Consider the following 27,815-nt stretch of genomic DNA (forward strand, 5'->3'; position numbering starts at 1 on the left):
TGTGTATGTGTGTGTGTGTGTGTGTTACACAAAGGTTGAAAGTAAATATTAGCACTTACACATACAAAGAAATAGAAAATGTTTATAAAATAGAGATTTATATTTCATGTGAGATATTTTAGAAAATGTTATAACACAGTTTCTTATTATTAAATTTTTTCATGTGAGTGTTTCATGTGTTTGAACATAGGTCTACGTTCTTATCTAATAAGTTATTATAGATATTGTTAATATATGTATGTTAATATGTGTATGTTCATGAGAACGCCTATGAATAACTGTTCTGATGAGCTTTATTAAAGCGAAATACGTATCAACAGATACATAGACGATTTGTACGTGAAATGAAATCTTGACTGTCTTTTTAATTTTATTTTTATTCGGATCTACTCTGTATAAGTACAAGAAACCAATTCGCTAACGATTTCTGCTTAGTTGAGGAGACATATCGTGGAATGCAAATTTTAGATTTCCCATGTCTCTTTTAACATCTTTATCAACGTCTGGCTATATCTTGCAATTTTTAGAAGGCTCCAGATTAAGGCAGTTATCTGAATTGTGTTTCGAAACTATTTTACGGATTTAAAGATTTGTGTTTTCTGAGCATTGACTATCAGTCTCTCTTGTTTACACCAGTCGTCAACTATATTTAGGGCTGCTTGCATTCTATCAGACACTACCTGAGCAAACCTACCCCTGACAACGATTGCTATATCGTCAGCATATCCTAGACAATAAAAGCCTTCTGTGGACAGATTTTTGAGGAGATCATCTACCAAGATTGCCCAAAGTAGAGGGGACAGAAGTCCTCCTTGTGGACAGCCTCCACCTACTTTTGCTTTGATAATTACTTTACCCAGAGTGGACATTACTGTCCTATTCTCCAGTGATACCCTTATCCATCTACGTATTACCGCAGGTGCGCCTCGTCTACTCATAGCCCCTATCAAAGAGCTGGTGGTAACATTATTAAATGCCCCTTCTATATAAAAAAAAATTGGCCATTGCTATCTCTTTGGCACTGTAATAAGAAGAAGATATATTCTATAAAATAATCAGTTATGACTATAAACAAAAACATTTATGTCTTTAATTTGTAGATGCAAAACCTAATACCAATGGCCACTTTTATATAATAGCCAATATTTGTGGCCAAACCCATGTCCGTTATTAACAAATTTAAATTGTATTTTATCAATATTGACTAAATAAGACAATAGAGTAAGAAAGAAATTCAGTAAATACTCTAAACATTTCACTTCTAAATACTTGTTATTAGAGCGTAACAACATTCTATTTATATGTAGGTATATCAAAAAAATGCTCGTGTAACTAATTTGGCAAATTCTAATTTTTTCACTTATAGTATTCATTGAACCAAAACGTACCATTTATTCAGTATTCTTTGATTTTTTAAATTGTTTAGGAAAACGACAAATTGCCCTATTTTTTATCTCTTCAATCGAAAAACTTTTTCTCGCACTTCGTACATTCCCATCCCAAATTACCAACTTCGCCTCTCTCTCCTCCTCTTTCCAGCGCTCTCTGACGATTTGAAAACTTTTCCTTCCACCAAAGAAAAGTGGTTTCCTTTCAAGTTTTCCCTTAGAAAGCATTCAGAGGTAAAAACGGCTTTGCACACACGCACTTCTTGCCGTAAGGAGCTTCGAGGACGTTAAAGGACCTTAAAGTTAATAGAAAAACAAACAGATCCTGCTATCAAAGCCTCGGGTTATCAGTTGATATCCGGTCTCTGGGAAGAGTTTGTGATAGGTTTGTTTGAATCAGTTTTTGTTTTCCGATTGATAATAATGAAATTAACATTTTTGTCTATTCACTTTATAGACCTAATAATAATATTTTAGTTATAAAAGAATGTTACTAAAAGCAAAACAACAAAATTTTAATAGCTTATTAAAATTGCTAGTTTTTGACATAAATATTCCAGTTAGAATATAATGTGGGGATATAAAAAAACTGACACAAAAAAACTGCAGAGTTAAATACATGTACCAATATTAAAGAAAAATTTGAAAGGAATAATCCAAGTATGTAATATAAAAAATGAGCCCCCTAATAAAGAGCCAAAAGACCCAAATGATAATATATGTAATTGTTGTTTTCTGATTTTTGTAATAACCCCTTAAAAAAACTACAAAGCTTTCTTCTTTTTGATAGTTTATTTTACAAAAAATGGTTTTGGAAACATTATTTTTCTGTAACTTATTCTTCTTAAATTTTATACAAAAATAACAAAATCTCTCGAATAAAAATTTTCATTTTTAAATATTTAATTGCGATTATTAAAATCTATAAAAATGCAAATACTAATATGAACAATAACCAACTTACAAATTTTTCTGATACACATTTAAATTTTGTGCCCTCTGATTTAGTGGAATTATTATTTTTCCGTATCAATGTGATCCTGTCCTTTAAATCATTGCTAACTTTTTCGTCGAGCTCTTCTTTTTCCAAGTATTCTGTCGTACTAGGTGTAGTTTCTGTTGTGTCTTCTTCTAAGACTATATCCTCATCTAGATCTTCATCCTCTTCCTCGTCGTCGTCCTTATCGTTGTTGGTATCTGAAATTTTTATGCGTGTACAATTTTGAATAAATTCTTAAATAGTTTTACCTCTTAGCAGCCTTCTGTATTCCTCAGTATTTCGTTTGAAAGGTCGTTGAATTTTAAATGACGGATTTTTTCCTAAAAATGAACAATTGAACATAAATTTGTTTTTTTGATTAATCTTAGTCATAGATTTGCTTAAAATTGTTTAAAAATAAAATAGTTTGCTTATAATATCCAAAATCGAACTTTACTTTTACGCTGGAATTTAAAAATATAAGCAAGGTATGATTCCTAAGATGCCGATAGCTGCAGGTATTATTTGAGAAATTCTGGATGTAAAATATCTAAGAAAGAATCTTAATAATTATTTTCATCATATCAAACAATGGTGTATAAAAATGTGTTATAAAGGGATTTTGGTCCTCATAAGACGTTTACTTATGGCTCCACGTGCCACACCCCGAATAACCGCATTGCTCTGAAGGCTAAACTAAGTAGGGGTATCTAGATATGATGAAATTACCAGGCTACCATCGGTATAAATGGTCCCCTTTAAATCTATTAACAGTTTTCTTGAGAAGGTAGAAGGGTGGTCTGAAATAGGGACATTATGTTGCCCTTGAATGGAGAAATCAACCATAAAGGTGGAAGAACCAATAATGAAAACGGTATCAGGATGCAAAAGGCAAAAACAAACTACTACACTAAAGATCCAGATCCACTAAACAGGGATGCAAATCTTTGGAATAAAAACTTATAAATAACCATACCTATTATCGTAAATCAGAAAATATTTCAGACGTTAGGCCAAAAACTAATAAATAATATTAACCAAAAGTTTAGATCCGTGGCTTATTTTCATCCTCTGTTTTCCTGCGCCTTTTTCTTTATCACCTCAGAAATCAGAAACATGTTTACCATGTTTCTTTCATCCAGCTCGAAACAAATTCGCCTCTCGAAATCACCCCTCGCATTTGCTCTCTGGCAGTTAAAAATGTGAGCGGGAGCGTCCGGTACCCCACAAACAGTACAGTCTTCCGAGGCAAATTTGCCTATTCTATTTGTGAAGGTGCCAAAATTACCATGTCCGGTCAGAAACTGCGTCATGAAGTAGTCTAGTTTCCTGAACTTACATTCCCCCTACGGCCTCAGATCGGGAATAAGCTACTTCGTCCACCTTGCCTTTCCGCTATCATTCGCCCTTTCCCTTTGCTACTCCACTATCGTTTTTTCTCTCTTATTTATATATATATATATATATATATATATATATATATATATATATATATATATATTTACATCCATCCTATTCGCATACACACTCGCTCGCCCTTTGCACAACAAAACGATCGGTATCACCGCTTCAATGACATATAAAGCCTCATTTGAAACCGTCCTATATGCGCTAGATAAGCTGAGCAGTATTCGCCTTTGCGAAGTCTCCATCAGCTTAGCGTATTTCGTAGTATTCAGTATACTACATCTTAAATCTTTGGACTTAATATAATAAAAAAATCGATACAAATTGAAACATGAAATATTTGAAGCCTACTAACAGCATGAAGTTTATAATGCAATTTGAAAAATAGCAGTAATATTATTGAAATATTAGGATTGAGATGGACCGGTCCAAGAAAACTAGAAATTGACTTCTTTAAAGGGGAAAATAACTGTCCTTAACAGTATGACGTCGCATTTATCATACACAAAAACATTGATAAATCTCCAAAATACTTTACCTCTTACTCCGAAAGAATAGCGCTACTACAATTTCAATATAAAGAGACTATACTCAATCTAATACAAGTACATGCATCCACAACAGACAAAGAAGAGAATGAGGTAGAAAAATGTTATGCAGAAATAACAAACATCTCAAAAAGCCTCAATAAACACCACATCAACATTATAATGAGCAAAAATTGGCAAAGAAAACGAAGCTAATATTCCTGGAGGATACGTATTAGGCTAACGCAATGACAGGTATGATCGTCTGATACAATTTTGCCTAAAAGGAGAATATGTGGTATCAAACACCTGGTTTAAACTACTTCGCAAGCTATCTATACATGAAAATCACCTAAAGACAGTAATTAAAAGATTGTAAGGAATAAAATTGATGAATCATAGATTTAAATCAAGTATCCAGAGTCCAAAGCGCCATAGACTCGAAAATCAAAGGAGCAAGAAAAAAGTGAATAAATGAAATGTGTGACGAAATAAAAAACCTATTGAAACTTATTGAAAATCAATATTGAAATTACAGTAACAATTACAAATCAATTGACTGTGATATTATTTAAATAACAAATGTATCATGATACAGTGAAAAAATCCATAGATAATAATCAAAATATCTATTACAGATTAACAAAATACAACTAAAGAGCTTTAGTTGCATGACAAACCTCTGATTTTTTATTATTACAGCACTAGACTAGTTGAACTATGTGTTAAATTATCTTGGTCAAAAAATTTTTTAACTTGGAAGAAGTTTAAAAAAAATTATTTACTTCGTTTTATCTGCAATTCGTAACTTCTTTTTAATACTAGTCCACCCTGTAGTTCGTTAGTTTCACAAACGCAATTGCTTGAATTTGGCGGACAGCTAAAACATTGCAAAATTTAGTAAATACGACAAGTTACTAGCTTTTATATTTTATAGAAAAAAACTGGAATTTTAAAACAAATATTTTCTAGTTGATAATAAAATGTAAACTGTTTTATATACACTCAGGTGCAAAAAAATCATGGGTATTATTTGCTGAAAAAAGAAAACGTTTGAAGATATTAGTTTTAAATCAGGTATATATGTAAAAGTATATGTTAGATTAAAATAATTTTTACAGATTATCCAAAAAAATCATTTATTTATAGAGACATACACCAAAACTCAAAAATACAAGAATATTCAAAACTTTCCGAAATTAAGAAAAACATTGATAATAAACCAATATCTAGTGTTTCCCCTTCGGGCCCTTATAACAGCCTGTACACGTCTACGCATTGAGGTAATTAACCTCTGGTATCAAATTGATCGAATTGGTCCCATATTTCTTGAAGAGCCGATGTAAGTTCAGCCAAGTTGTTTGGACGGGGTACTCGTGCTCGAAAACGTCTTCCTATCATATCCCATAGATGTTCTATGGGATTGAGATCGGGACTGCAAGCTGGCCAGTTTATACAGACAATTCCCACCTCCTCTATATATTGGTTGACGATTCTAGCACGGTGAGGACGCGCGTTGTCGTCCATAAAAATAAAATTAGGTCAAATGAAAGGAGCAAAAGGTACCACATGCTGATCAAAAATACTTGTTATGTATCTTTTAGCAGACATAGAACCTCTATCTACAATAACTAAATCAGTATGGGCTTCTGAACTGATACCAGCCGAAACCATAACGGAGCCCCCCCAATAACTTATTCTTTCCGCAATATTACATTGAAAATATCGCTCTCCGTGTCTTCTCCAAACCCTTTCTCGGCCGTCTGATGACCTTAGATAAAATCTGGACTCATCTGAGAACAATACATTGCTCCAATCTGCATCACTCCAGTTTTCATGTTCTCTTGCAAAAGCAAGGCGAGCTCTGCGATATTCTATGGATAGTATTGGAGATAGGGCTGGCCTTTTGGATAATAAATTACCTTCTACAAGTCGTTGACGAACTGTCCATCTGCTTATATCCACATTTCTAACTTCGCTCAGACGATTTGCCAGTTCAACTAAAGTTAGATGCCGATTTCTCAAACATGATGAGACCAGAAATCGATCATCTCTTTCGGATGTTACCCTTCTACGACCTGATCCTGGTCTTCTTGTGAAGTTACCGGTGTCGCTAAAACGCCGAACTGCTCTTTGAACTGAAGATCGACTAACACCTAACATTTCAGCTGCATAATATTGGCTACGACCATCTGGAACTAAAGTCACCGCCCTTGCAGCATCTGTCGTTAGAGACAGTTAGGAAGGATAATTAAATAAAATTATAGCACGTTTTGAAAATAAAATCACTACACTAGTATGGTTCTTAAATTAAAAACAACATTCAATAAATATCTACTTGCTTCAGACCCTTTTTGACAAAAACCTGAAATACCAATTTGTTTTAAGAAATATAAAAAGCAATATTAAAAATATTATTTTATTTCTCGTATACGAGGGTACACCTAAATTTACATACGTAATTTAATGTCTCTAAAAGTATACAACTTCAAATAAATAAGAAATAAGGAATGGATCGATTTTTTTGCACCTGAGTGTATATAATAAATAAATAAGATGGTAGAATAGTATGTGATAGTATATTATTAAGCATTATACTTAATATAGTGGCATTGATTTTACGTTAGTGGCATTCATTGATAAAAGGTGCAAAATAGTGGAATTTCGTAATATTTAAAACCATTGGTAACAATTTAAATATAATCAATATTATTAGATATTTAAATAAAAATCAAAATTTGATTAAAAAGTTCTCATGTTTAACTTTTTTCTACCCCTACGGCATAATCCACTCCACCTAACTTATTAAGATCAGTCGTTGCATCTACTATGCAACGATATAACTATATATTCAGTAAAAAGCTTCATATATCACATCCTCCCTTCCTATTTCTAATCTAATAAATAACTTTTTCTTGTATACATAAAAAAATGGGACTACCTACTCACCATCCAGTTCCGGGCCCAAGACAATCTAAACCTTTTGAGTTCCTGAAATATACACAGAGATATAATATTTTTAGGTTTTTTGTGTAATAAATGTTTATGAAATTAGAGTTTATGGTAAAAGAGTTTAACATTTTTCGGCTGGCATTTTGTAACGAAAGATTGTTTTGGGGGTCGGTTGCAAGTTGGTATCATTTTTCTATGACGTTTAATCTTCAAGAAATTGTTCTATACAAAACCCTTATACAACCAGTGTTAACATATGGGTTGGAGACATGGACCATTTCCAAGGCAGATGAAAATCTCCTGCTTATATTTGAACGAAGTATCCTGAGAAGAATATTTGGTGGCATCTGTGAAAATGGTGTTTGGAGAAGGAGGTACAACTACGAGATATATCACAGATATAAACATATATTTGGTGGTAAAGACATAGTATCCTTTATTAAAATAGGAAGACTAAGATGGGCAGGACAACTGGCAAGATCACAGCAGAACAACCCTCCTAGAAGAATCTTATGCCCCAACCTGTGGGAAGTAGAAGTAGGGGTAGACCAAAACTCAGATGTAGGGATGGTGTAGATAAGGATGGTAGACAAATAGGCGCAGCAAACTGGCAACAGTTGGCAATGGATAGAAGTGACTGGCGTAATAGACTTGGGAAGGCCGAGGCTCTTTTATAGGGCTGTAGCACCAATGATGATGATTAATCTTCAAGAAAGATAGACATTATTAAAGATAAGAATCCTTGACTTAACTGTTTATTTCTCACTGATGATCTTTTCTTATATTAACAATATTAACAACCCTAAAGTATATTTGGGATCTGTTGGTTGTTCTGACAAGGTAATAGAATTTTAGCGTATCTAAGGACATGATCTGTATTTTCTAGTACTGAGCTCTGCATATTGTTTAGATACAGACCCTCCTTCTCTACAACTCTAGTTTATTGGGTAGTTTTAGAGTTTTATGGCGTCTCTGAATGTTCTTAGATAGCAGCGTAATAAATAAACGACACAGGTCCAAAATCACAGCAACTGAAATGGAGTTCATGAGAAGAAGCTACAGAGTGCCAAAAATGGATCGCATCAGAAATGAGGAGATAAAACGAAGAATGGCAGTAGAACTCAACAGAACAAGTAGAATGAAAGTAGAAGACATACTCAACTACATCGAAGAAAAACGTTTAATTTGGTATGGACATGTGAGAAGAACAGATCATACAAGGTGGATAGCAAAGATTTCGGATTCGAGCCCAATAGGAAGGAGGTAAAGAGGTAGACCCCGAAGATCATGGAGGGATGAAGTGGACGAGACCATGGAAAGACGAGACATTAGAGATGGAGAATGTCAGAACAGAAAGGAGTGGAGACATTGGCTGAAAGAAGGAAGGCGGCGACAGCTGTAAAAATCCTTATATAGATAGATAGATCTTTACACAAATGTTTGTTCTAGTTATCGTTTAGATAAAACATCTAAAAATGAAACTGATGTCTGGTCTACAGTAAATTATCCGCTCAAATATTCTTAATTGGATTGCATCAGTGGTTAAAAGAATCCACGTTTTACATCCATACGTGACTACTGGTCCAATTACTGTTTTATATATTCTAAGGTTAAACTCAGAATTCAGTATCCTTTTTTTCATGTTTGTATGCATAAAAGCTCTTATTACGACTAAAAATTCGTACAAACTTGGGCAAGCATTTTAAAGCATTTGTGCAAGCATCCATGTAGAACCTAAAGTATACATGAGCAAGCATTTTAGACAGAAACAGAAACAGAAAATAAAAAATTATCTTGCTGCAGTGAAAAAAAAATGGAACAAAAAAATGTTTATATTGATAACTTTTCTCTTTAGACAAGTATTAAGATGGTATACAGTGTGGCGCACCGAAAACGAAACAGAGGCATTTACTGGCAGATGATTCCTTTTTTGAAAAAACGCTCGGACCCGTCGATTTTGTTTTCGAGGGGGACACAAAATTGGCATAAAATCACTTTAACATTTGCAGCCCCTTAAGCGGGGGTGGCATCATCCCTAAAATCTTAAATGAAAAGGGGGGTCGAATGATCCATTATTTGAAAGGTCTTTTAACTCCCTTTATAATGATGTAAAATTCATGTATTCAATTCAGTAGTTTTGGAGATTTATTGATTTAAAGTTTAAAGTAGACTTTAATAGGTACATCAAATTAGTTTGTATTTCTTTTAGAAGAAATTTGAGTAAAAGCATTTTCTTGATAAGTAAATGCTTTTATTTACTACGCCCATGGTTTATTAATAATAAAAATAGCAATTGAAGTGTCCTTTGTGACAAAAAAAGTTGTTTCTTGACGAAAGATAAGTAGAGAATGCCACGTACTTATTTTAAATAGGAAATAGTACATCAGTTTGCGATTGATTTGACCAATCTTTGTTGTTAAAATATCATTTATTGCTTTATACATAAATTAACCATGGTATATTCCACGGCAGAAAGGGTTGAAATTATTGAAATATTTTTCGGAAATAATCAGTGCGCTAATAGAACAGCACAAATTTTTAATGAGCGACATGAGAACAATAATGTGCACCGAAAATATGTTCTAGAACTTGTAGCTAAATTTCGGGAAACTGGATCAGTCGCCAATAAAAAACGTAATATTGAAAATCCTATAAGGAACGAATCAACAGAAGTGGGGGTTTTAGGGCAAGTTATTGTAGATCCTACATTAGGTACCCGCAAATTGCAAACTTCGTGTGGTGTTAGTCGACGTACTATCCAACGGATTCTAAAGGCCCATAATTTTCATCCGTATAAAATTCACCTTGTACAAGAACTTAATGAAGACGATTTTGATAAGCGATTAGAATTTTGTGAAGTTATGAGTGAACGAATTACAAACGATGAACAATTTTTATTTAACATTTGCTTTTCCGACGAATGTTCCTTTTTTTTAAATGGCGAAGTAAATCGTCATAATTGTCGATATTGTACGGACTCTAATCCCAGAATTTACCATGAGGTACACACACAGCAGCCACAAAAATTAAATGTTTGGGCTGGCATTTTTGGCGATCATTTGGTTGGTCCTTTTTTCTTACCTGGAAATTTGACTGGTGAAATGTATTTGGAATTACTGCAAAATGCCATAGATCCTGCGCTAACAGATATAATTGAAAATCAGAATGATGGTCGATACGTTGAGAATATGTTGATGTTCCAACAGGATGGTGCCCCACCACATTACGCATTAAGAGTTCGGCATTATTTAGATCAGACCTTTCCAGGTCAATGGATTGGTAGAAGAGGTGCCGTTGAATGACCCCCAAGATCGCCAGATTTATCACCTTTGGATTTCTTTTTGTGGGTTTACTTAAAAAGTAAAATCTATGCTACTCAGCCAACATCCTTGGAATATTTACGACAAAGAATTGTGAATGAGTGCCATCAAATTACTCCTCAAATATTGCAAAATATCCGGCAACGTTTTCAGCAAAATCTTTATTACTGCATGGAAACTAATGGTGGTCATTTTCAACATTTACTCGGCTGACTGGTCAGTTCATTCTTTATTTTTTAACAACTTTGCTGCTATGTATTGATCTCCTCTTACGATGATGTATTTAAACTTTAAATCAATCAATCTCCAAAACTACTGAATTGAAGTACATGAATTTTACATCATTGTAAAGGGAGTTGAAAGACCTTTTAAATGATGGATCATTCGACCCCCCTTTCCATTTAAGATTTTAGGGATGATGCCACCCCCGCTTAGGGGGCTGAAAATGTTAATGTGATTTTATGCCAATTTTGTTTCCCCCTCGATAACAAAACCGACGGGTCCAAGCGTTTTTTTTTTTAAGGAATCATCTGCCAGTAAATGCATCTGTTTCGTTTTCGGCGCGCCACCCTGTATAATAGATAAAACTGTAACTGAGGTTCCAAAAGTTTTTTTTATTCTGTTTACTAAAACGGTGTCTAACAAACACCTCCATTTATAAATATATAAATATCGTAATTATCGTATGATTTAAAGATTCAGGTCTGAGAAACAAGGCACGACCTTGTAGAACCTATAAGAAACTTTAAGAAATAGATACTCTAATTGAGCAATTAAATCAGTTTACTTTGAAATTCTAGTTTAATTTATTAATATTCCATATTAAATGCCGTTCTGTTTAAATAAAGCTTAAATGTCATTAATGCCATTTAAATTATTCATGAAGATGTTTTATAATTTCCTATTAGCTATTAAGCTTGTCTTCTCCAACTGCAGTAGTTCTTAGTATTGTCAAAGGTTTTTACTATATGACATACAGCCGGTTTTCGAAAGGCTGATCATTATCAAAATTAGGTAATCTACTGTTAACAATCGAATAAATGCATTTTGAGTTGCAGAAACATCGATCAAACTTCAATCACATAACACACATTAACTAATTCTAACAAGCCAATAATCGATGATTAACAGCCTGTCAGAAGTATTTTGGGTTTCCGAAACGCTAATTATCGTTTTATCTAAGTCAATCTTCTGTCATACTAGCTTGTCAGGTAATCTGAGATTTTTGGACGATTAATCTTATAATCTTTGGTTATGTACCAATGGTTGTAAGTAAATAAAATAAAATGTTTGGTTACGTTGTAAGATACATAAACCTAAGGTGTTTTATAAAAAGCTGCTGTTTAGAAAGAACCCAAAAATATTGTTACAAAGGTTCATTTTAAGAATTAAAGATGATAAATGACAAATTGGTAAACATTAACGAACGACACAAAATTATTAGTTAGTTAGGTTATGTTTGTTTGTTGATTTTCAGAATGCAGATTACACATAAACAGGAATGATGGTAAAGTGAAACAGCAACATTACTTTCTTAATTTAGAGCAAGATAAAGAACAATTCGTACAGAAATAATAAACGATTACAATCGATTCTACTGTTTCCGTGTAAAATCGTATGTCAAATAATCTATAATCGGTGATCACGTAATTTTACCATGATACTATGACTAACAAGATAGGATCTTCCCGTAGCACAAAATCGGTCGTGTTCGCGCATGCCGTCATTGGAGAGCAGAATTTGAATTCTTGTTAAAGTTAAATGGGATTTTTATGCATTCTGTGATAAAATTATTCAATTAGCAAAATAATAATATTAAATAAAGGTTTAATAATTACAGTAATCGTACACAAAAGGATATCTCCAAACTATTTTTTATTAAAGATTATTTATTGACACATACAAAAAATTGACATTACGAACGTGCAAGTCTCCAATTACGTCACGACTTATGCGCAATATCTTATCTTCTTAATCATAGTATCATGAATTTTACCATAATTTTCGTTTCGGAAACCTGTCGCTTGTTAACAATTGATCAAATTTGATACTTGATTACATGATTGGAGATTTGAATAACTTTTCGGAAACCGGCCGATAATCTCATGAACAGGTCTTTAAAATGCAACTTAAATATACTTTCTAAATCATATCATTTTCGGTGCTTCATCAGTAGTAATGTGACAACACTTTTAAAGACCTTACAGTGTCTGAAAAGTTTTGAAAATTTATTGATACTTTTGTGGTGTCCTTTAATAAATACATGCAAACTAATTTTTTAGTACTTGTCCTTAATATTGTTAATTTTTATCAATATTTCTTACACTAAGAGTAACCGAGCTCTGTCAGTCATGTATGTACTCTGATCCTACGGAAATAACAAAATTTGAACTAGCTATCTTTGAATCTACTTGTAAGACAAATTATTTATCAATTAGTTTAATTCTAGAAGTACTTGTCTTTGGACAAAAATAAAAAACTAATTTTAGAGCACAACTTCTCAGTATTACCAAATAAACAATTTTACATAATTTCAACTTTTTTGGCATCAAAAATAAATTGTCCTGCCAACTTATCCAAACACGGCCCTGATTACAAATACCACAAGCATATATATGCAAACTATAAATTTTGTTATCGAATACCACTACACTAACCTATAGTTATTTATGCATGTAGCGACGGAACGTAGCTTTTTGCTAGTAGACGCTTCGCTGGAAGTCCTGCTGGGCTGTGATTCACTACCATCCGCGACTGCGATTTCCTGATGACTCCACTTCGACCAATGCGAGTTGATTTTTGGTGGAGCGGACGACCGGTGCATCGGTCCTTCGCAAAACTACAAGAAAAATAGTTTATCGATTTACATATGACTGAGAATAGGGAATTTTTAATAAATTTTACAGGATGATATAAAAACAGTTGTTTAAGTTAAAATAATAATAAATACAAACACATTTGTGAATCTTATTAATAATTTTAAATTCTACATGATTATACCTCGCATTTCAAACGAAAAAACTGACAAAACTTAACTAGATTTTATTCTGAAGCTGGCGTCTTAATACAATTTACTATTTTCATTGGCAATAAGCCATAATTTTGCTTTAAAACAAGTTTATTTGACCTCTCAATTTTCACTTCGGAAAACGATTTCCGAAGTAGAAATCTAAACGATAAAATAAATTTATACTACACTCAAAACGTGTCAAACTCAAAAAATAATAAGCAGATTTCGAGCACCCTTTTTTTAAATCTTGCCCGAGTACTTTCACTCCTAGAGCATATTCAAGGACATTCTGTCAAAATTAGGTTATCCAACAATTTGGTGAATGTCATAAACATTAACTAATACATTTACACAACACGACACAAATGCTAAACAATTTAAAATTAAATTTGAAGAAGCTACATATTGGGTGACAGCAGGAGTGAGAATCTCTCTTGCGCTTAGAATGGATTGGACAAATAATAACACAAGCACATACAGATATGCTGATAAACATAACTAACTGAACACCAGTTTGTAGAGAAGACATAGAAGAAGATGACTAAGCGACGTACAAGAATATATAAGCGCTAAAAATATCAAGGAAAGTTTAACGCAGAAACAGGAAGTCTTTGGAATAGGATCTGATTGAATTAAAAAAATCCTATTATCTATTCTTTTAATCTTAAAAACAGCTTAGTTTTTATTAATATTAACGTCTTAAGTCCTGTTCTTATGGGGATTAAAAATGATTATTTAGTCTTACCTAACATATAGTTATATATAATAATATTTCTAGCTGTTAAAAAGTTCCAACTTCGTCATACTCGCTGTATAATTCAATGTTATTTGATTTAGTTACTAGAATTATAACCTTTTGGTAGAATTTATGAAGGATCTAGACTGGTCCCTGAAAAAATTGGACCAAACCCATAGTCAATCTAAATATTATTTTATATGGGATTAAACCCACAATAAGTAATTGTAATAAGAATTAAGTCTAACAACTGTAACATTTTTTTTTGTGATTCAAATATTAAATTATTGTTAATTCTCTTACCCCCGTGCTGATACGCTCATGGTCGGTTTAAAAGAGGCAAAATTTTCTCTCTTTTCTTTTTTAAGGTTTCTTAATTTCCTCCTTAAACCCCAAAAAAAATTGAGTGGCGCCCTGTTTCTATCTTATCGTATCTTTGGTAATTTTACCCAATTATCTTTTTGTTTATTTCTGTATCTTTTCTAATATCTCTTATCCTATCTTTACTTATTTCGTCCGTTGGAGCCATTCCCGGTTTCAAAAGCTAGTTTCGAACCCACGACTCGCTCTCCATTAATCATCTGGCTGCCATCCGCAGTGTCTCCATTTCGCAGGTGACCTTTCTATAGTGTATTTTTATGTATGAGAGAGTAATAAAACAATAAATTATGTATGCAAATCCCTAAACTGTTGATACGGGTGACTCAATGAAAAACAGATATTTGTCAACAAGTTTACAGAAGTATAAAGGAAAACAATTTTAAATTGAGTATGACCACCAAGTATAAAGGTTGGAACAGAATAGAATACAATAGTTGTGAGGGTTACTAATCCCTAAATAAGGTTGCCAGTGTCGGAGTAATGGAAGTTAACAGGTACTAATGAATTTGCAAGAAATGTAAGATGTTTATTTTATTGGTTATATATAACCAATAAAAGTTTAATAAGTACCTACCTATTTGCAAAATAAAGTTTAATTCTTTAGATAAAATAAAACGTTTTATTTTATCTATTTGCAAAATAAAGTTTAATTCTTTGCCTATTTGCAAAATAAAGTTTAACTCTTTAGATAAAATAAAACGTTCTATTTTATCTGAAATGAGTGCATTCCACGAAGTAAGGGTTTCAACAATAAAACATTTAATTCTTTAATTCCAGGAATCTACGACAGTAATTGACTAGATAATTACCTTCTAAACTTATTCCACAGAAAATTTGATAGTGGGTTTTTCCATTTTGTATATAGGAAGGTCCAAGTGGCGTATTCAAAATTCTTAACAGGTCACTAAAAGTAGGTACTTCAGTTGCAAGGTGCAGTTTATTGTGTATACTAGTGTTATGGAAAATTTGGAAGTGCCGTGTAAACGCCGAAAAATTGGTCCTCTAACAGTTAATAAAAAAACATTAATATTTAATTGTTTTAAATCATTTACAGACAAACGTTTATGTGAAAGTGTTGATGAGACCGTTGAGTTAGTTAGCAGTACACTTGGTGTTGGGAAATCTACGATTTACAGAGTTATTAAAGAAGAGAAATGTGGTAGTTTTCAAATGCTACGTAATGCTCCATGGAAACCAAAATTTCAAATAGAATATCATTTTAAAGAAGGACTTCGACGGAAAGTGCATGAATTCTTCTTTAGACAAGAATTTCCAACATTGGATAAAGTTCTTGTCTCAGTTTGAGATGATAAGGATTACCCAGAAATGAGTCGAAGTACGTTATGGAAACTTTTAAAAGAAATAGGCTTCCGCTGGAAAAAGAATCCCAGAAAGTCTATTTTATTAGAAAGAAGCGATATTGTCATATGGAGAAGACATTTTCTAAGAACCATAAAGGAAATGAGAAACCAAAAAAGAAAAATATTTTATCTTGATGAAACATGGATCAACGAGGGTCATACACCAAATAAATTTTGGCAGGATGAAACTGTTACAAGTCAAAGGCACGCTTTTGTAAATAACTTATCTACTGGTTTAAACCCATCATCAGGAAAGGGACGCAGGCTGATAATAGTACACATTGGCAGTTCAGACGGTTTTGTTGAAGGTGGTTTATTAACTTTTGAATCAACTCGTACCGGTGACTACCATGAAGACATGAACGCTGATGTCTTTCAAGAATGGTTCGAACAAATGATAGATCTTCTTCCTAAGAACTGTGTAATAGTAATGGATAATGCAAGTTATCACTCCAGACTTATAGAAGGATTGCCCACAACCAAGTGGTTAAAAAAAGACTTGCAGAATTGGCTGAGTTCAAAAAATATTACGTACCATCCCGGATCTATAAGAAAGGAACTTTATTCGTTGTGTGCCCTTCATAAAGAAAAATTTAAAAAATACGAAATTGATGAAATTGCCAAAAATCGTGGAATGGCAGTACTTAGATCCCCACCATATCATTGTGAATTAAACCCGATTGAACTGGTATGGGCACAGATAAAGAGTGAAGTTTCAAGAAAAAATACCACTTTTAAAATTCATGATGTTAAACAGTTGTTTTTGGAGGCCGTAAATAATGTAAAACCTGAAAACTGGGAAAAGGCAGTAAATCACACTATTAAAGAAGAGGAAAAAATGTGGAAGCTGGACAATATTACTGAAAAAATGATCGAGCCAGTTATTATAAATCTTGGTTCTGAAAGTTCATCTTCTGAATCTGATTTGGATTTGTAACAAGTAGCTGTAAGTTTAACATCTATTTAACATACCTTAGACGGTTTTAAAAACTCTTTTTCTCTTTTGTAATTTTTAAAAATTAAAAAAAATGTGAATTTTTTAAAACCCTTTTTAATGTAGGCCAGTCAGTTCTAATATAGTGTGTGATAAAAGAGGTCACTTTTGTTTACATACACATAACACTTTATAACACTGAAATAATTCATTTATTTTTTACAATTATTCAAAGTAATTTTTCAATTAATCTTAAGCTCGCCCATGGAGTGGTCGGAGCGACCAGTTAAAATTATGCTAATTACTCTCTCGTTCATAAAAATAAACTATAGCACCATCCAAAAAAGGTTTCTGAGGTTACACAATTGTTTTGAAGTTTCGATGTCCAATTCGAACAAATTATTTATGATTTTTGTAAATCGAATACCTCGGTCACATGATGAAGAACAGCGTAAGATGTGGTTTGCAGCAATTAATTCTACAAGAAAAAGTAGAAGAAAAACGAAGACCAGGAAGGCGAAGGATTTCCTGGCTGAAAAATCTACGTAAGTATTTCAAGACAACAACCATAAATTTTTTCAAAGCAGAAATTTGCAAAATACAGATAACCATTATGCTTGCCAACTTCTAAAACGGATAGGCACTACAAGAAGAACTTGTAAATGTTTATAATTGCCCTAAGAAGTAGTACCGATTTGACAGTTTGCACTAACCGTATCTTTGTACCAAAATTTTGATTTTACTGTGCTTAGCAATTAATGTCTATGATCTGCTATTCATTCGTTAATGTTGATATATTCTTATTGTTGACTTTTTGCTTTAGAATCGGTAACTAAAGCCTGCCCCATTCTAATAAAGTATTTTATGAGATTAAATGCTACGAGATATACGAGTACAATATAACAGGATTAACTGGCGTAGCAACTTTGTCCATTGAGCATGATTTGGTAAAATCATGTGATTTTTCGAAAATTATAGATATCTTCGCCAATCGGAAATCTCGAAAAGCACTTCCATTACAGATATTTTCACTATTATAAATATAATCAAAATTTAATAAATGCTATATTTGAAATGTTAATTATAATTTATTATTGATAATTTTATTTCTATCAAAATTTAACAATTTATTTTTTGCTCTTTACTTTACCAAAACTTTTACTAGTCTTCGGGTTATGTTACTAAAAACTAAATATCTCACCGGATTTCCAGTCATGCATGCCACATCGCACCGGATCGAATATACGGAATTTTCAACTGTCAGGGAACTGCACTTGGACAAACCGCAAACGTTGTATTTGCATATGGAGTAAGGAAGAGGCGGGATGTAACACATTGGAAATCCTGAAACAGAAAAAGCGTGTTTTGTAGTTATTTAAAATGGTGTAAATGATGCTTTTTGTTTAATTTTAACTGAAGCATATTGTTCTCATGCCGAAAAATATATTTAAAACTTACAAGGAAAATCAAAACATATTTGCAAATTAGTTAAGTCATTTTTAGATATTCTTACAATATATTTCTTATAGGAAAAGGTATCGATGTTGCTGTAAAAGTGATTCTTCTTCTTTAAGTAGCCTTTTCAAATCAGAGGTTGGATATTATTATCACTATCTTAACTCTGTCGACCACTGATCTGAAGAGTTCCATTAAAGAGCATTTAAAACAGTTTTTTAAATTTTTCAACCATCAGACGTTTCTTTTTACCACACTGCTTCTTTCTATTATCTTTACCTTTATTATCTATCTACTATCATTAACACAAATCCAAATAATTCATAGCATCTCTGTAAGGCTTACATTATGATCTTAAAACACACACACCAGAATTAAGATTGTGCAGGTTTATTCTTCAACTGAAAAGGCAACTGATGATGAAATAAATACCTTTTACTAAGAAAAAAGCTTTGGATAACTACAAAGAATCTAAAATAATAATAATAATAATGAAGATATTCTTGCCAAAATAAAGAAAGAAGGATTAATGACTCTGAAAACAAGATTGGAAATTTCGGATTCAGGACAAAAAAACGACAGATGAGAAAAACCTATGGAATTTCTAAAAGAGGAAAACATACATGGATCCCTTTTACAAAAAGGAACCCAACAGAAAGTGTACATGAATCGCACTTAATGGAACTACCAAAAATAATAAATAGTCTATTTTCTCTCAAACAACAAAAAATATTTGGAGACGTCAAAAAATAAACAACATAACAACTGGTAGTAATCTTCGAATAGTTAAAGCAAAAATATATAATAACGTGAAAGAAGAGAGAAAACTGATTTTTAAAAACAAAAAAAACCTTCTCCGGAAGCTGAACTACAGGTCGCAAAGATAATAGAAACTAAAGAAGACAAATTAAGCAGATCATCATACCATCTGCTGATAATATAAACTCTGATAGAGAAAGCAAATGAGTATCAAGTACCCGTATTTCTTACCTTTGTAGACTATGAAAAGGCATTTTATAGTATCGAGATGTGGGCTATAGAACAAGCTAATAATAATTGTAGAATAGATTCAAGATATAGTCAACCAATACATCGTCGGCTGTATGCAATAGTGGCTTAACTCAAAAATTGACAAAATTGAGTTAACATCACTAGAGAGCTTAAAAAAGCCTTATTGCTTATAATAGCAAAAATGTCCACTAGGTGTCACTAGTGTTGCTATGATATGTTGTCGGTTGAGATAAATTGTGGGGAGAAAGGGATGGTCTGGAGCATTGGAGCGCGGTGGAGTGACTCCTGTTTTTACTAGAGTTAATACACCTCGTTCCAATGAATTGTTACACCCGAACGTAATTCTTAGGGGTGAACATGTCTCACAGGCTGAGTTTAATTAAATTGCTGGCTTGCTTGAGATAAATTGTTTCTTGCAGTACTGGTCCTTTTTAGTTGTACCTTGGAAGTCGAACCGTGTCGATATCAAGTTTCTATGTAACACCGGCAAATTTGAGTTGTTGCACTATAGCAGACAATTTTAGGTAATTTTAAACTGTATCAGTGAGAATTTTGGAGTTGTGTTACAATAAAAGGAATGAATTTATTGTTTTAAAAATGTCAGATCCAAAGGGTTATGGGATAAGGAGTAAATTAATCTTATCTCGAGCAGGAGTAACGTAAGTAATAATATTAATATTATTTTAATGACTTTTATTTTAGGTGATTAATAACTTTTAGATGATTATTTTTGTTTTGTTGATCTTAAGAAGGCATATGACTCAATACCTAGAACCAAGCTATGGGAAGCAATGGAAGACATCGAAGTTCCACGAAGATTAATAAACGCGGTAAAAGCACTCTACAAGAATAACGAAGTAGCTATCAAAACGGGCAATAGAATATGCAGGCCATTTAAGACGACAAAGGGACTACTACAGGGTTGTTTCACATCCCCCACCCTGTTCAAAATATTCCTGGAAAAAACCCTGAAACCATGGAAAAGAAAGTGCGAAGGAATGGGTATACCAGTAAGGAACGAATATCTATATATGCTAAGTTTTGCCGACGACCAAATAGTGATCGCACAAGACGAGGATGACCTCAGTTTTATGATGAGAAAACTGGAGCAGGAATATACAAAGAATGGGATGGAAATAAACCTAAAGAAAACTAAATACCTAACAACGGAGAATACAGAAATAAAACAGCTGGAAATAGACGAAGGTAAACAAATCAAAGGAACAGACAAGTATAAGTATTTAGGTTTCATAATATCAAACAAAGGAACAACGGAGGAAGATATAAAAAATAGACTAGGACAAACAAGAGGCTGCATACGAAAATTGAACCCGGTACTATGGGATAAGAACATCAGCATGAAAACAAAGAAAAAAATATATAATACCATGGCAAGAAGTATCCTCACAACCAAAAACAAAATAAGAGCAACAGAGATGGAATTCCTAAGGAGAAGCTGCAGAGTAACAAGAAGAGACAGAATAAATAACATGGAGATTAAGAGGAGAATGGGAATGAACTCCGACATAATAGACTACATCGAACAGAAGAGATTAACATGGTACGGACATGTCAGAAGAGCAGACCAAAATCGGTGGATAAATAGAATAACAGAGTGGAGCCCGATAGGAAGAAGAAAGAGAGGCAGACCCCGAAGATCTTTCAGAGATGAGGTGGACGAAGCAATGAGTAGAAGAAACCTACAGGAAGGGGACTGGCTAAACAGGAAAAATTGGAGAAAACGGTTGGGTGAAGGAATACAGTGAAAACTGTGGAAATCCTTGTATATATATATGATTATTTGTTTACGTCTACATCTACCGGTTTAAACAAAACATAAACCCATTTTAGTTTACACCAACCGGTTCGCAAAGAGAGGATCGTTTATTAGTCTTGAAAGACAAAATGTTGATGTGAAATAGTCGCACAACTCAAAATAAGGGTTAAATTTGAAAGTTTATGTTACAATTCATTAAAGGCTACCTAACGCTCTCCCAAATACACCAAAATTTATTTTTTTCCAAAAACCTCAATCCATGTAGTAAAACAAATAAGACAAAATTATTGGCACGCCAACTTTAAACCCACTTTTTAAAAAATTACTTGTACCACTATTGCATACAGCCGATGACATAAAATGCTACCATGATAGTACAACTAGACTAAAATACAAATTCTATCCCCATTGAAAGAGAAGTTGGACAAGGCGACGTAATATCTCAAAAGCTTTTTAATTTAGCCCTAGAAAACATCTTTAAAACTACAAATTGGTCAACATATGGCTTTAACGGTAATGATAACAAGTTACATTCTTCAGATTCGCTGACGGCATCGTGATTATAGCAAGCACATTCGAGGAATTACAAATTATGATAAAGAAACTCTCAGACAGCTTTCTTTTTATACCTTAACCTTAAAATGACAAAAACAAAAACAACGACAAACAGACACGATCCCAGACGTATAACTATAAATGGCAGTGATATAGAACAAGTCGAGGACTATATCTACCTAGGCCAAATTCTGAAACTTGACAAAGAGAACCAAAGTGCAGAAATCACTAGAAGAGCAAGATTGGTATGGGCAGGATTTGGAAAAGTCAGTTGTATACTGAAAAAACGTAAAATACTTCAATACTTATACTTAATACATAGTCTATTTGGTTTTTTACCATTCGCTTATCTTGATCTACTGGTGACTTTCAGGTGTAAAAATGATCCAATCTGGTAAAGCTTCTTATTTGTTTTTGTTTTTGTATGTTAATACGTTAATAAGTTAGCATACTTTAATATTACACAGAAAATATAGTTACAATGTGAATTTTTTTAAATGCCTAAATTTGTTGCAGTACATTCGTAATTGAAAACAACTTAAAACAAACATTTTTTTTACCTCTTACTTTATATAAGTTCTCCTGTAAAATCGACGACATACAACTGCAATCTTTATTTTTCATCATCACTTTAAAATCACAGAACCTTCTGTGCACCCGACTATGATAAACTCCTGGCTTAAGTTTAAACGTGCATTTTTGTCGTCTCGTTTTGGCTAAACTATTGGAACAGAGGTTCCAGGTTTCTAAGGTAGAGTAGTGACATATTCCTAAGAAATAGTTTGTTGATTTTATAGTATTGTTTTGTTTGTTATTGACATTTTCAACAAATAACTAAAAATAATAATAATTTTAATAAATATTTAGCTATCATGACAACTGTGGTTATTTTAAGGTTTTCTAACAGACATATTATAATATAAGATAGACTAACTGGTAAAATACAGTCGCGTTCTCAAAGTGAGACAGAGAAAACAAGACAAGACAAGAAGTCCATGCATATCTTTCTAATGGTCCTGGTGTATTGACCACGTGACCTTCTCATTGGTATTTTAGGTCACGTGGTCGATAAACTTATAAAGAGACAAATTATAAAAAGACGCAGGGACTGCTTTGCGTTAGTGGAAGAATTGGATAGAAAAATGATAAGAAATATTAAGAAAAATACAACAAGCTATGGAGAACAATATCCCTAAGAGAATGACGAATAATGAAGAACTAATCATACCGAATGAACTAAAGGACATCATCAAGGACAGAAACAGGGCTCGAAGAGTTTTCCAGAGGACAAAAATACAGGAATTCAAAGACTACGAAGACGATCTTTCCAAAAAAATAAGAGTAAGACTTAGAAGACTTACAAAAAACAAATGGCACAACAACATTAGGAAAGCGGAGGAACTATGGAAACGTGTGGAAAATGCTGAAAGCCAAACAAAGAGGAAAACAAAAGATGCCATAAATCATAGACGACGAGGGAACACACTTCAATACCCAAAAAAAAGTGGATGCAATCGCTAAAAATATGGCATCAACACACAGACAGAACAAAACATGTCGGATGCAAGAACCATCGAGGAGGTCAACTCAGAATATGAAAGAATAAAAAAATAATTGACTTTTAGTAGAGGAAGAAGATTACACCAACCCAACAAAAGTCGCCAGTCATAAGAAGACTAAAAGGAAACAGAGCTCCAGGATCAGAAGAAATTCACACCATCGCCCTCAAGGAACTTCCAAAGAAGACAATAGTACAACTGTACTATATCTTTAAATATTGCTTGGAAAAAGCACATTTTCCAAGTAATTGGAAGCACGCCAAAATTATCCCTCTACTAAAACCAAGAAAAGACGGAAGAAGCCTGGAAAGCTACAGGCTCTTATCACTACTCGAAACCCTTGAAAAAGTACTAGAAAAAATCATCTACAGAAGGCTGATGAAACTTGCGGATTCAGGAGGACCAGTTCGGATTCAAAAAAGAAATAAATTGCAACTCCAACTAGCAAGAGTCATCAGCGACACGAAGATAAGATTCAACATAAGACAGAAAACAGGAATGGCCATCCTGGACATCAAGAAGGCATATGACACGGTCTGGAAGAAGGCACTTATATACAAGATGGACCGAGTTAGGTTGCTTCATTATGTAGTTAATATATGTGACACATAACTAACTCATAGAACATTTTTTGTTTCGGCTGACCAAAAGACGTCTACAATCCAAGAAATACAAGAAGGTACTCCTTAGGGCAGTATCATTATCATCATTGGTGCTACAGCCCTATAAAAGAGCCTCGACCTTCCCAAGTCTATTTGTCTACCATCCTCATCTACACCACCCCTCCATCTGAGTTTGGTCTACCCCTACTTCTACTTCCCACAGGTTGTGACATAAGGATTCTTGTAGGAGGGTTGTTCTGCTGTGATCTTGCCAGATGTCCTGCCCATCTTAGTCTTCCTATTTTTATAAAGGATACTACGTCTTTACCACCAAATATATGTTTATATCTGTGATATATCTCGTAGTTGTACCTCCTTCTCCAAACACCATTTTCACAGATGCCACCAAATATTCTTCTCAAGATCCTTCGTTCAAATATAAGCAGGGGATTTTCATCTGCCTTGGAAATGGTCCATGTCTCCGACCCATATGTCAACACTGGTTGTATAAGGGTTTTGTATATGGTTATTTTTGTTTTTTGGCTTAAGTTTCTGCTTCTCATATGTCTACTCAGTCCAAAATAGCATTTGTTTGCTAGGATTATTCTTCGCTTGATTTCTTCCGTCATGACGTTCTCCTTGATGATCAGGGAGCCTAAGTATGTGAATTTGTCCACCACTTTAAAGGTAGAATTATCAACCGTGAATTGGTGGCCGATGTTTCTGGCTCTATTGTTGGGTGTTGATACCATTATCTTAGTTTTAATTTCATTTACTTGCAGGCCCATATTTTTTGAGGCGTTTGACAAGGTGGTATACATTTCTTCTAGCTTGCGTGTTGTGCGGGCAACTAGATCATCATCATCTGCATATGCCAAAATTTGGGATGATTTATTAAAAATGTTTCCTCTGCTGTCTATTTGTATCTGTATCATCTGTATCATAGGCCGATTTAAAATCTACGAAAAGATGGTATGTGTCGATATTGAATTCATTGGTTTTTTCCAGTATTTGCCTTAAGGAATGGGTATACCAGTAAGGAACGAATATCTATATACGCTAAGTTTTGCCGACGACCAAATAGTGATCGCACAAGACGAGGATGACCTTAGTTTTATGATGAGAAAACTGGAGCAGGAATATACAAAGAATGGGATGGAAATAAACCTAAAGAAAACTGAATACCTAACAACGTAGAATACAGAAATAAAACAGCTGGAAATAGACGAAGGTAAACAAATCAAAGGAACAGACAAGTATAAGTATTTAGGTTTCATAATATCAAACAAAGGAACAACGGAGGAAGATATAAAAAATAGACTAGGACAAACAAGAGACTGCATACGAAAATTGAACCCGGTACTATGGGATAAGAACATCAGCATGAAAACAAAGAAAAAAATATATAATACCATGACAAGAAGTATCCTCACTTATGGGTGTGAAAATTGGACAATAAATAAGAAAACCAAAAACAAAATAAGAGCAACAGAGATGGAATTCCTAAGGAGAAGCTGCAGAGTAACAAGAAGAGATAGAATAAATAACATGGAGATTAAGAGGAGAATGGGAATGAACTCCGACATAATAGACTACATCGAACAGAAGAGGTTAACCTGGTACGGACATGTCAGAAGAGCAGACCAAAATCGGTGGATAAATAGAATAACAGAGTGGAGCCCGATAGGAAGAAGAAAGAGAGGCAGACCCCGAAGATCTTTCAGAGATGAGGTGGACGAAGCAATGAGTAGAAGAAACCTAGAGGAAGGGGACTGGCTAAACAGGAAAAATTGGAGAAAACGGTTAAGTGAAGGAATACAGTGAAAACTGTGGAAATCCTTGTATATATATACAAAGATCTGGTCTGTTGTTGATCGACCAGGCCTAAAACCACTTTGATATTCGCCAAGAAGCTCCTCTGAATATTCACTCAGGCGACCATATAAAATACTCGAAAATATTTTGTATGCTGTATTAAGGAGGGTTATTCCCCTATAGTTTCTACATTCTAATTCATCGCCCTTTTTGTGTAGCGGGCAAACGATCCCAATACACCACTCTTCTGGGATTTGTTCCTTATTCCAGGCTCTCAGTATGATTTTATATATACTGCCAGAGCCTGTGTGCCAGAGTTTACTGCCTCAGGGCAGTATACTCTGGCACATGTTCTACATTTTTGTTTCAGATGTACCAACAGATCCAAGAACAACCAAAGCCCTTTACGCAGATGACACGGCGATATATCCAACGGGAAAGAATGACAGAAGAATAGTCCAAAACATAGAAAATCACCTTGGAAAAATTACTGATTACAGCGAAAAATGGAAGATCAAAATCAACGCCGAAAAGACACAATTCATGATGTTCACCCAAGAGACGAATCGAATAGGGGTATAAATCACAGTAGGAGGAAACAGGATCCAGTCAGAAGATTCAGTCAAGTATTTAGAAGTCCACCTCGACAGGACACTTAACTTTAAGAAAAACACACAACATATCAAGGTAAAAGCAAACACTGCTAAAAAACTAATACTTCCGTATATTTTTAGGATCCAGTTAAACCAGGCTTAAGTTAGATCGGTACTACTGTACGCTGTACCAGTTTGGAGTTTCATTTCTAAGTCCAACTGGAAGAAACTTAAAGCAACAGACACGTCATGTTACAGGATCATCGATGGATCAACATGGAAAGAACATACTACAAATGCAACCTTTAAAGAAAGGCTCCAGTATACACCACTGAGGGAGGTGGCTGAGAAAGGGACATGGTATTCCACCAAGCCACAAAGAGATACCTTAAGACCAGATATATCCTCGCCAAGAATCGGATCTAGAGGATGTTTCGATTGACTCATAAACTGATCGACCACACGATCAGGATCTAGCCGGGTGGTTGCCGCAGACAGCCAATCGGAAAAGTAGATACGATGCCAAAAATAAGTGTCTACAGAAAAAGAAACCAAGGAGTCCACGACAGAAAAATTCAAGGTCCGAGAGGAAGAAAATCAAGCAGTAGACGGTGCAACAGCATGACGTCAAGAAAGAACGCTACGATATCTTAAGTTTTGAAATATTTTAGTTGTGAAATGTTAATTTTATTAAGGATATAAACGTTTCTGTTTTTATTTTTTATTTTTATTTTATTATATTTGCGTTAGTTTTCTGTCTCACTGGGGCAATGAGCTGGTACTGCAGCGATAAGTCTATTTTATATTATATGTCTATGAGTTCTTTTATTCTTAAACAACCCAACATAAATAAAAATAGGTAACATAAATCAAAACAAATTAAAAACGTTGTACGAAATCTTCGCAGATCTGAAAATTATTATATATTAAAAAAAAATAACTTAAAATATTAAATGATTTTAACAATATCCAAAAATAAACCTACAGATTATTTACTAATTAAATTTTAAAAAATAGCACCGACAAAACTTTTTTTCACAATACTCACAGCATAATATTTGAGTCCTATTCCAACAAAAACGCAAGTCTGCAGCTGTAATTGCTGTACCCATTTATAAATATTGTACGGAGGTTCACTATCATAATTTTGAATGGTGCTGTTATCGTCTGTATTAAAAAATATCTCTCCATATGACACACATGCTAAAATTGTCAAAATTACGAAGAGCATTCCACTGACATTTCTGCCTTATTTGACATTTTTGTATATAAAATCAATGTTGTATGAACAAAGACAGAATAGGATACTATGGTTTGTTTTTAAGCAGCAGTAAACTAAAAAGACAGATTTACTCCCAAGAAAGTTACTACGAAAAGTTACCAAATATATCTTCTTTTTTGGTTGATTATCTCGACCTTGCGATAATCCAGTAATCAGTATCGGACAACTAAA

General features: G+C 33.6%; 1 protein-coding gene across 2 annotated transcripts; it reads right to left on the minus strand.

Annotated features, from left to right (window-relative positions):
* Positions 1–2,264: 2,264 nt before the first annotated feature.
* Positions 2,265–27,620, minus strand: LOC140433599 (uncharacterized). Of its 2 annotated transcripts, none has more exons than XM_072521581.1 (8): positions 27,411–27,620; positions 22,354–22,627; positions 18,197–18,339; positions 13,231–13,412; positions 7,251–7,292; positions 5,087–5,181; positions 2,637–2,708; positions 2,265–2,585 (listed from the first exon to the last, which is right to left on the minus strand). In XM_072521581.1, the coding sequence occupies exons 1-8, from the start codon at positions 27,591–27,593 to the stop codon at positions 2,311–2,313; spliced, it is 1,266 nt and encodes a 421-aa protein (XP_072377682.1). In that variant the 5' UTR covers positions 27,594–27,620; the 3' UTR covers positions 2,265–2,310. The 2 variants fall into 2 exon arrangements, with proteins under 2 accessions (XP_072377682.1, XP_072377683.1); XM_072521582.1 differs by having other exon boundaries at positions 22,354–22,563; positions 27,411–27,540.
* Between the last annotated feature and the right edge of the window lie 195 nt (positions 27,621–27,815).

The sequence above is a fragment of the Diabrotica undecimpunctata genome, chromosome 2, assembly GCF_040954645.1.
Source record: "Diabrotica undecimpunctata isolate CICGRU chromosome 2, icDiaUnde3, whole genome shotgun sequence".
NCBI classification, from domain to species: Eukaryota; Metazoa; Arthropoda; class Insecta; order Coleoptera; family Chrysomelidae; genus Diabrotica; species Diabrotica undecimpunctata.

What these genes read in the sequence shown, in the direction of transcription:
- LOC140433599 (XM_072521581.1), bottom strand. Translation starts at nt 27,593, where the DNA reads ATGCTCTTCGTAATTTTGACAATTTTAGCATGTGTGTCATATGGAGAG. An exon ending in GAACTTATATAAAGTAAGAG is followed by an intron (nt 18,340 to 22,353) that starts GTAAAAAAAATG and finishes TTTCTGTTTCAG; the next exon opens with GATTTCCAATGTGTTACATC. An exon ending in ATACAGAAGGCTGCTAAGAG is followed by an intron (nt 2,586 to 2,636) that starts GTAAAACTATTT and finishes TAAAAATTTCAG; the next exon opens with ATACCAACAACGATAAGGAC.